This window comes from Aythya marila (genome assembly GCF_965140915.1).
Source record: "Aythya marila genome assembly, chromosome: 35".
NCBI classification, from domain to species: domain Eukaryota; kingdom Metazoa; phylum Chordata; class Aves; order Anseriformes; family Anatidae; genus Aythya; species Aythya marila.
Genome location: NC_139076.1, coordinates 154,080 through 164,257, shown reverse-complemented (window position 1 = coordinate 164,257; position 10,178 = coordinate 154,080). Strand labels below are relative to the sequence as shown.

The 10,178-nt window shown below is 60.9% G+C and overlaps 1 protein-coding gene across 1 annotated transcript in view; it reads left to right on the top strand.

The window, feature by feature from the left end:
• LOC309889320 (uncharacterized protein) overlaps nt 1-9,473 on the top strand; it is a 13,214-nt gene extending 3,741 nt beyond the window's left edge. The window contains exons 3-22 of the mRNA XM_082782089.1: nt 867-970; nt 1,078-1,232; nt 1,693-1,861; nt 1,958-2,081; nt 2,176-2,291; nt 2,587-2,801; nt 3,077-3,185; nt 3,290-3,493; nt 4,110-4,184; nt 4,301-4,386; nt 5,479-5,885; nt 6,381-6,484; nt 6,580-6,734; nt 6,820-6,988; nt 7,542-7,665; nt 7,818-7,933; nt 8,233-8,447; nt 8,564-8,672; nt 8,763-8,966; nt 9,160-9,473. Coding sequence (XP_082638215.1) covers nt 867-970; nt 1,078-1,232; nt 1,693-1,861; nt 1,958-2,081; nt 2,176-2,291; nt 2,587-2,801; nt 3,077-3,185; nt 3,290-3,493; nt 4,110-4,184; nt 4,301-4,386; nt 5,479-5,885; nt 6,381-6,484; nt 6,580-6,734; nt 6,820-6,988; nt 7,542-7,665; nt 7,818-7,933; nt 8,233-8,447; nt 8,564-8,672; nt 8,763-8,966; nt 9,160-9,262 — 3,063 coding nt within the window. The 3' untranslated portion in view covers nt 9,263-9,473. The remainder of the gene's footprint in view (nt 1-866; nt 971-1,077; nt 1,233-1,692; nt 1,862-1,957; nt 2,082-2,175; nt 2,292-2,586; nt 2,802-3,076; nt 3,186-3,289; nt 3,494-4,109; nt 4,185-4,300; nt 4,387-5,478; nt 5,886-6,380; nt 6,485-6,579; nt 6,735-6,819; nt 6,989-7,541; nt 7,666-7,817; nt 7,934-8,232; nt 8,448-8,563; nt 8,673-8,762; nt 8,967-9,159) is intronic.
• The last annotated feature ends 705 nt before the right edge of the window (nt 9,474-10,178 follow it).

Below are 10,178 nucleotides of genomic sequence, written 5' to 3'. Positions count from 1 at the left end.
GATGGAGGATGAACCCTATGGAGATGGAGGAGGAAACCTTATGGGATGGAGGATGAATCCTATGGGGTTGGAGGAGGAAACCCTATGGGGATGGAGGAGGAAACCCTATGGGGATGGAGGAGGAAACCCTATGGGGTTGGAGGAGGAACCCTATGGAGACGGAGGAGAGGAAACCCTATGGGGTTGGAGGATGAACCCTACGGAAATGGAGGAGGAACCCTATGGGGATGGAGGACGAACCCTATGGGGATGGAGGAGGAAACCCTATGGGGATGGAGGACGAACCCTATGGGGATGGAGGAGGAAACCCTATGGGGATGGAGGACGAACCCTATGGAGATGGAGGAGGAAACCCTATGGGGACGGAGGACGAACCCTATGGGGTTGGAGGATGAACCTTATGGAGATGGAGGAGGAAACGCTATGGGGTTGGAGGATGAACCTTATGGAGATGGAGGAGGAAACCCTATGGGGTTGGAGGATGAACCTTATGGAGATGAAGGAGTAAACCCTATGGGGGATGGAGGACGAACCCTATGGGGATGGAGGACGAACCCTATGGGGTTGGAGGAGGAACCCTATGGGGTTGGAGGATGAATCCTATGGAAACGGAGGAGGAAACCCTATGGGGATGGAGGATGAATCCTATGGAAATGGAGGAGGAACCCTATGGAGATGGAGGATGAATCCTATGGAAATGGAGGAGGAACCCTATGGGGATGGAGGAGGAAACCCTATGAGGATGATGAGGGTTGGAGATGACAGATGGTCAGATGGATGGATGGATGGATGGATGGGAGGAAGGGGGGGGACATTTTGGGGGAGGAAAGGACCAGACCAACCTCACCCCACCCCTGTCCCTGCAGTGGGACCTGGTCTGCAGCTACCGGCAGCTCCGGCAGATGGCCCAGTCCATCTACATGGCTGGAGTCCTGGTGGGAGCCCTGGTCCTGGGGGGCCTCTCGGACAAGTAAGGGCAGCAGCCGACCCCTCCCCGTGCCTCAGTTTCTCCCCGGGGACGTCGGGCAGACCATTGCCCGGTGGCCCCCGGTGGCACCCGGTGCTTCCCTGTCGCAGGTTCGGGCGCAAGGCCATGCTGATGTGGTCCTACCTGCAGCTGGGGGTGATGGGGACGTGCACGGCCTTCGCCCCCAACTACGCCTCCTACTGCGTCTTCCGCTTCGCCGGAGGCATGGCCCTCTCCGGCTTCGGCCTCAGCATCGCCTGCCTGGGTGAGGGGACGGGGACAGGGCTGGCCGTGGTGGGGACGTCCCGCTGGCCGTGGGACGGACGACCCAATGGCCATGGATGGGGACAACCTGATGGCTACGGATGGGGACATCAACATGGCCGTGTTGGGGACATCCTAGTGGCCATGGTGGCGACACCTCAATGGCCATAGATGGGGACAGCCTGATGGCCATGGTGGAGACAACTCAATGGCCGTGGATGAGGATGTCCAGATGGCCGTGGATGGGGACATCGGCATGGCCATGATGGGGACAACCCAACGGCCAAGGAGGGGGACGTCCCGCTCTCTGTAGATGGAGATATCCCAGTGGGGACATCATGAAGGCCATGTAGGGGGCCGCGAGACGGGGACACATCTGGACACGAGGGGGTGGCCACATGCACAAGGAGGATCACAGAGAGGGGACGCCAAGTCAGCCGTGTCCCCGTGGTCCTTTGCAGTGGTGGAGTGGATCCCCACACCCTACCGCGCCATCACCGTGGCCATCACCGGCTTTGCCTACACCCTGGGCCAGATCCTGCTGGCCGGCCTGGCCTACGCCGTCCCCCACTGGCGCTGGCTCCAGCTCACCGTCTCCCTGCCCTTCTTTGTCTTCCTCTTCTACTCCTGGTAGGACGCCTGGGTCCCACCGGGGAGGCCCTGGGGACACGTGGAGCTCTCCTCGCCCCTCTTTGTGCCTCAGTTTCCCCCCCTTGCTGGCTGCAGGTGGCTGGCTGAGTCCGCTCGTTGGCTGGTGCTCTCGGGGAAGGCCGAGAGGGCTGTGAAGGTCCTGCAGCGGGTGGCCAGGATCAATAAGAAGAAGGAAGAAGGGGAGAAGATCACAGTGGAGGTATTGTGGCCCCACCGGGGGGAGCTCTGAGCCAGAGTGGTCTTGGTTTTCTTGTACCCTCACCCCCCACCTTTCCTGGTTTCCACCTTTCCAGAACCTGAGGTCCAACATGAAGGAGGAGTTGGCTGGTCTGAAGTCGTCCTACACCATCTCCGACCTGGTTCGGACCCCGGTCATCCGCCACATCTTCTTCTGCCTCTCCATCGTCTGGTGGGGCCGGGCTGGGTTGAAGAAGTCTGGTGGGGATAAGGTGGAGAAGGGAGGGAGGGATGGAGGGATGGATGGTTGGATGGTTGGTTGGTTGGATGGTTGGATGGATGGATGGTTGGTTGGTTGGATAGTTGGATGATGGTTGGATGGACAGCCAATCCATGAAGCCATCCAGCCAGCCATAGCACAGCCCTCCTCTCCATCTGACCCCCCTGTCCCACATGGCAGTGACATCCCAGGGTGGTGGGAAGGTCACCCCACCTAAAGACGGTTCTCTCTCCCTGCTCCTCTCCAGGTTCTCCATCAGTTTCTCGTACTACGGGCTGGCCATGGATCTGCAGAACTTCGGCGTCAGCATTTACCTCATCCAGGTGATTTTCGGTGCTGTCGACTTCCCAGCCAAAGTGGTGGTGACCGTCTCCCTCAGCTACATCGGCCGGCGGGTGTCCCTCATGGTGGCCCTCTTCTTCGCAGGGCTGGTCATCATTGCCAACATCTTTGTCCCCACAGGTGGGTGGCCCGGGGTGATGGCGGGGCGGGTGGCGTCCACCCCTCCGGCCCTTCTCCAGATATTTAACGGGGTGCCCCCCACCTTGCCACCCACCCACGGCACGCGATCCCGGGTGCCTCCGTCGGCCACCCAAACTGCACCCGGTGGCCCAGAAGGCTCTTGAATAGCTCCGAGGATGGCGAGACGCCATCCTGTGTCCCACCCCACCACCGCCCCATGGCTGGGGGGCTCCCAGCCCGGCGCGGAGCCCACCCCGTGCCCCTCTCTGCCCCAGAGCTGCAGACGGTGCGCACGGCGCTGGCCGTCATTGGCAAGGGCTGCCTCTCCGCCTCCTTCAACTGCGTCTTCCTCTACACCACCGAGCTTTACCCCACTCCCATCAGGTAAAAAAAAACAAAAACAAAAAAAACTCTTCCCATCACCCCATGGGGCTCGTTGACACCCCCAGGGGGTCCCTGCCCCATGCTGACCCCCGCGGTGCCCGCAGGCAGACCGGGTTGGGCTTCGGCAGCACCATGGCCCGGGTGGGCGGCATCGTGGCGCCGCTGGTGAAGATGATGGACGAGTACTACCCCTTCCTGCCCCCCGCCGTCTATGGGGTGGCCCCCATCATGGCGGCCGTGGCAGCTGGCTTCCTGCCGGAGACCCTCAACGCACCGCTGCCTGACACCATCGAGGAGGTGGAGAGCAGGTGGGAGGGATGGACGGATGGACGGATGGACGGACGGATGGATGGATGGACGGACAGATGGATGGATGGACAGATGGATGGATGGATGGATGGATGGATGGACGGACGGACGGACGGACAGATGGGTGAATGGGCTCACAGGGGGATGGGGTGGTAGGAGAATGGGTGGGGTTGAGGTTGGCTGGGTTGGAGGAGGTTGGGTGGGTAGGTTGGAGGCCAAGTGGATTGGAGGAGGCTGAACAGGTCAACGGGAGGATGTGTGGATTGGAAGAGGGTGGACAGGTGGATTGGAGGAGGACAGATGGGTGGACTGGAGGACGTGTGCACTGGAGGAGGACGGGCAGGTGGATCAGAGGATGGGGGGAGGGACAGGTATGGGAGAGGACACGAAGGTATGATGGAGGACAGGTGGGTTGGAGGAGGCCGGGTGGATTGGAGGATGGCCAGAGTGGAGGAGGATGGGGTGGAGGGACAGACGGATGAATTGGGGGATGGACAAGTGGGTGGGAATGTTGGCAGAAGAGCGAATGAATGGCTGGACAGACAGATGGACAAGGTCCTGCCATGCCCCGTGGACCCTCCTCCTGCTGCTGACCTCTCATCTGCCTCCCTCCAGGGCCAAGCAGAAGAAGACAGCCAACCTCAAAGAGAAGATCCCCCTGCAGCCCCAGGACAAGGCCCCGCCAAAGGAGCCCTGAGGGACCCGGATGGGGGCGGCGTTCCTGGCGGGTTCCTGCAGCCCTGGTTTGGGGACGGGCTTGAATTCACCGCGTGCCCCACGTCAGGTGGCTTCCCCGTGTGGGGCAGGGGAAGTCCTCGGAGGAATAAAGGAGCTCTGCCAGGGGATGGTGTCTTGGTGTTATCTGAGGCCACCTCCAACGAGGTGACACCCAGTGACCATGTCTGAGGTCACTGCCAGGAAGGTGATGCCCAAAAGCAGTGTCCCCGAGGTCACCTCCAGTAAGATGCCATCCAGAAACCTGGTCCCTGAGGTCACCTCCAGTGCGATGACACCCAAAGGACACCATGTTGGGGGTCACCTTCAATAAAACACCACCTAACCTTGTCCCCCAGGTCACCTCCAGTATGATGAGACCCCAGACCAGTTTCTCAGGTTGCCTCCCCTCGGATGAAACCCAACCGAGGTCTCCTCCAGGAAGATGATGCCCAAGAAGTGCCATGTTTGAGGTCACCTCCAACAAGACGACACCTGATGACGTTCAACCCACCCAACTCTTGTCTCACTGGAGGGGGCCCCAAATCCCACGAGGAATGACCCCCCCCCACCAGATCATAGCCCAACCCCTTCCAGCAACCCACGGGGCTTTTCCCACCATGCCCCTTCCCCGACTTCCTGCGGGGCCAGCCTGGCCCTTGCTCCTGGTGCCAACGTGTACCCTTGGTCCCGATCCCATCAAAAATTAACCCCCAGCCTTCCCAGGCGGAGAAGGCACTGACCCAAGCAGGGCCACCTCCGTCAGCACCTTTTGGTCCCCTTTTGACCACAAAAAAAGAATCGCTAAAATTTAACCTGGCAGTGCCGGTGAAGGCCACGCGTTGGCCAGGGCCAGAAGCCCCCTCTCCAGGATGCCCACCTCTTCGGGTACACCAGGGGAGGCAGATTGGTCCCAGATTCACCCTGCCCCTCTCCAAACGCTTCCTTTCTCCCCCAGAAAATCAACGCTGAGGGGAAGAGAAAAAGAAAAAAGAAAAAAAAAAAAAAAGAGAGAAAGAAAAGGAAAAGAGAATTATTTTCTGCCTGCCCCAGATTTCTGGATTTTCCCCATCCGCCTTTGCCTTATCCCTTTGGAAAACCACCAGAAAAAGGACGTCAAACGTTAACCAAAGCCACCGTTGGCTGGGTTATATAGGAGACCATCCTGGGCACTTGTGGAGCACGGACGCTGCAGGAGGGAGAGAAGACTTTCTGGGGTGAAATCTATCCCTTTTGGGGTTCTGCCAGTGGGTGAGCGTGCATGGCTGAGGAGGCCATCGCAAGGCGCTCCCAGGGGCTCACAGTGGCAGCATGGCTTTTGCCGACCTCCTGGAGCATGTGGGGGGCATGGGGCGCTTCCAGGTGGCCTCGGTCATCCTCCTGGCCATGCCCGTCCTCATGATGGCCAGCCACAACCTCCTGCAGAACTTCACGGCCGCCACCAGTGACCACCACTGCCGGCTCCACTGGGAGGCCAATGCCACCAGCCTCGACCCCCAGGACCTGCTGAGGGTCTCGGTCCCCCGTGGCGAGCGGTGCCGGCGCTTTGTGAAGCCGCAGTGGTGGCTTCTGGAGGCCAATGGCTCGGCCCCCAACGACAGCTGGTTGGAGACGGAGCCCTGCCACGACGGCTGGACCTATGACCGCAGCGTCTTCACCAGCACCATCATCACAGAGGTAGGGCGGAGGCAGTGGTGGGGGTGAGATTTGGGGCTGGTGGCATGTTTCACTCACTCGTGGGCATGGTTCCTGCCTGGGGGCACCGGTGAAGGGTCTGCTGCCATCATGATGTTGGATTCTTCCAACTAGAGCATCTTCCTCGCTCAACCCTCGTTGGAGGCACTCAGTGCTGCGGAGACCTAGCACAAGAAAGGGAGGGATAAGGGAGTTGGTTTTCTCAAGGGAGGGTCAAAAAGGGGCTGGATGAACCCATGAAGGTGTCTTCCAGCTATGGGGATTCTGGGGAGGGTGGCCGTGTTTCTTGGCACCTTCTTGGCGTTTCTTTCCATTGGCCGTTGCGTTGGATCAACCCTACCAGCTGCCGTGGCTGTTGGCCGTGGTGTTGGATTAACCCTACCAGCCGCTGAGGCCAGTCTTGGGGGGCAGCAGAGAGGCAGGGGGGGTCCCCCCCCCCGATCCCTGTCCCACCCCCACATCCTTGTCCCTCGGCAGTGGGATCTGGTGTGCAGCTCCCGGGGCTTGAAGCAGTTGGCCCAATCGCTCTACATGGCCGGCGTCTTGGTGGGCGGCATCGTCTTTGGGGGCCTCTCAGACAGGTGAGGGGGAACACCTTGTCCTCGGGAGGGGGGAACAGGGGGTGGAGAGGTGGGTCAGCATCACGAGGGCCACCTCACCCCCTTCTCCTGGCCAGGTTTGGCCGCCGGTCGCTGCTCACCTGGTGCTACCTGCAGATGGGCGTCATGGGGACGTGCTCCTCCTTCGCCCCCACTTTCACCGTCTACTGCCTCTTCCGCTTCCTCACGGGCACGGCCTTCTCCGGCATCGTCCTCAACAGCGTCTCGCTCTGTACGTGGCCACCCCCAGCCCCAAGGCGTCCGTCCCCAGGGTGTCCTCCCAGCCTGCCCCAAGTCACACGCGCGCGTCTCGGCAGCCCTGGAGTGGATGCCCACTCGCACGCGGGCGATCGTGGGGACCTTCATGGGTTACTGCTACACCACTGGGCAGTTCCTGCTGGCCGGCATTGCTTACGCCATCCCTGACTGGCGGTGGTTGCAGCTCACGGTGTCGCTGCCCTTCTTTGGCTTCTTCCTCTACTCATGGTGAGGAGGAGAGGGTGAAGGGGCGGAGGGATGGGTGGGAGGATGTAGGGTTGCGTGGATGGGTGGCACAGGGTTGGTTGGGTGGTTGGATGGATCAGTAGGTGGTTGGGTGGTTGGGTGGATGGATGAGTAGATGATTGGGTGGGTGGATGGTTGGGTGGGTGGGTGGGTGGATGGATGGATGGATGGATGGATGGATGGATGGATGGATGGATGGATGGATGGATGGATGGATGGATGGATGGATGGATGGATGGATGGATGGATGGATGGATGGATGGATGGATGGGTGAATGGTTGGATGGATGAGTAGATGATTGGGTGGATGATTGGTTGGATGGGTGAATGGTTGGATGGGTGGATGGGTAAATGGTTGGTTGGTTGGTTGGTTGGTTGGTTGGATGGGTGAATGAGTGGATGGGTGAATGGGTGGATGGGTGAACGGTTGGATGGGTGGATGGTTGGATGAAGGGGTGGCTCGCTGGTGGAAGGGTCAGAAAGACAGAGAGATGATCCCTGTGGGATGCACCTTGCCCCCCCCCCTCCTCCCCAGGTGGTTAACAGAGTCAGCTCGCTGGATGGTCATGGTGGGAAAGTCCCAGCAGGCCTTGAAGGAGCTCCAGAAAGTGGCCAGGATAAATGGGAAAAAAGAAGAAGGGGACAAGCTGGACATAGAAGTAAGAGGCTCTGACCAGGGCATCTTTGGTGTGTTTTGTAGGGTGGTGAGAGGTTCTCCACCCTGGTTTCCCCCTCTGCTCCTCCACCTTGCCCCCCACAAGCAACCTCAGCGCCCCATCCCCACCCCAGAGGCCCTCTCTTTCCCCCCCAGGCCTTGAAGTCCTACATGCAGAAGGAGATGACCTCATCGAGGAGCCACCACACGGTGTTTGACCTGGTCCGAACGCCTGTCGTGCGCCGCATCTCTTGCTGCCTCTGCTTCGTGTGGTAAGCCTGGAGGGCACGAGTGGGTGGTTGTCCATCTGCCCTCCCACTTGTTGATCTCTCTGCTCCCTCCAAACACCGTTCCCCATCCACACATCTTAGCTGGGTCCATGTTGGAAAGGGAAACTGAGTCACGGCACAGGACTAAGTCAACAGAGGCCTCTTGGTGCTCACATGCTCCAGGAAGGGACGCAGATTCCCTGGCTGCATCCCATGGGTCAAGACATGGTGGGCAACCCCCGTAGCCCACCCCAAACCTCTTTGTTTGTGAGATTTGCCCACCTCACCTCTTCCTGGCCCAGGTTCTCCACCAGCTTTGCCTACTACGGGCTGGCCATGGACCTGCAAAACTTTGACGTCAACATCTACGTGATCCAGCTCATCTTTGGGGCCGTAGACTTCCCGGCCAAGCTGGTCTCCGTCCTCACCATCACCTTCGTCGGGCGACGCTTCACCCAGTCCCTCGCCCTCATCCTGGCGGGCTTGGCCATCTTGGCCAACATCTTGGTGCCACGAGGTGCGGGCTGGGGGCCGATTGGTGGGGGCAGGTGGGGTCTCCAGTCTCCAACACCGTGCCTCCCCTACCCAACCCCACCTAAGTGAGTCCCAGGAGCCCCGTCTTTGTCCCCACAGAGCTGCGGACACTCCGGACCGCCATGGCCGTCTTCGGGAAGGGTTGCTTGGCCGCCTCCTTCAACTGCGTCTTCCTCTACACGGGTGAGCTCTACCCCACCGTGATTCGGTAAGGAATTCGGGGTGCAGGTTGTAGGAGCTGCTGGGGTGGCCGTGACCACGTCAGGGTGGTCCCTCAGCACCTCCCCGCGTCCCGCAGGCAGACGGGCATGGGGCTGGCTAACACCATGGCCCGACTGGGCAGCATCACGGCGCCCTTGGTGAAGATGGTGGGTGAGGTCTTCCCCGTGCTGCCCTTCATCATCTACGGGGCGGCCCCCGTGGTGTCGGGACTGGTGGCCATCTTCCTGCCGGAGACAAGGGACATGGCCCTGCCCGAGTCCGTGGAGGAGGTGGAGGACAGGTGGGATGGGAGGGATGGAGGCTGGGGAGGGACACGTGGGTGGGGGGGAGGACCACTGGGCAGGACAGTGGGAGGAGGACGGAGCACGGGGTGGGAAAAAAGGGGGTGGTTGGGCGTGATGGGCGGGGGGGACAGCAGCGTGAAAGCCCACCCAGCCTCCCCCCTTCTCACCTCATCCTCCTTGGCCCCCCAGGACCCGGACCCGGACCCGGACCAAGGCAGACGAAGCCCAGCAGCTCCCCCTCCAACCCACCCAGCCCGACCCTACAGCTGGGGGCACCACAGAACCCTGCTAACACCTCCCCTACCCACCCCAGGACCCCCCAAATCCCCCCCCAATCCCCCACCCCTTGCCACAACCCCCCAGAGGAAGGAGCTGGTGGGGTGCATCCCCCAGAGGAGCGAGGGGACAGCAGTGGCCACGGCCAAGGAGGGGACACAGGCCTCAGGGTGCCCCTTTCTCCATGTTGGGGGGGGGACCACATCTCCCCCTCCTCCTCCTCCTCCTCCTCATCCTCCTCCTCCTCCTCCTCCTCTTCATGGTGTTTTTTTGTTGCTTTTTTTTTTTCTTCTTCTTCTGTACTGCAGTGAAAACAAATAAAAGCAAAATCGTGCAAAACGCGAGCGGAACGGGTCAGCCGGTGGGAGGCTTGGGGGGAGGGAGGGGGGGGTTGTTTTCCCACGGCCGCGGGGGTCCTGCCTGGCCCGGCCGTCCCGCCCCGAAGGCAAACACGGGTCCCAGCTGGGTCCCGCGGCCTCGGCATCGCATCCTTGTCCCCATCCCCTCCTCCCCTCTGGCCGGAGCCTCAACGGAGGCTGAGGAAGGCAGATGGGTACAGGAGGACCCAGATGTCCCCAAGGACCGGGGTGTCCCCTGGGATCCAGATGGCCCAAGGACCAAAGTGTCCCCATGGACCTGGGTGTCCCAAAGGTCCCAGGTGGTCCCCAGGGCTCTGGGTGTCCCCAAGGACCCAGAGGTTCCCAAGGACCTGGGTGTCCCCAAGAGCCCATCTGTCCCCAAGGTCCAAGATGTCCCCAAAATTTTGGGTGTCCCCAAAAACCCCTCTGTCCCCAAGAACCTAGCTGTCCCAAGCACAACGGTGTCCCCAAGAACAAGGGTGTCCCCTAAAACCCAGCTGTCACCCAGAACCCAGCTGTCCCCAAGGGCCATGGTGTCCCCAAGGGCCATGGTGTCCCCTTGCAAACAGGGGT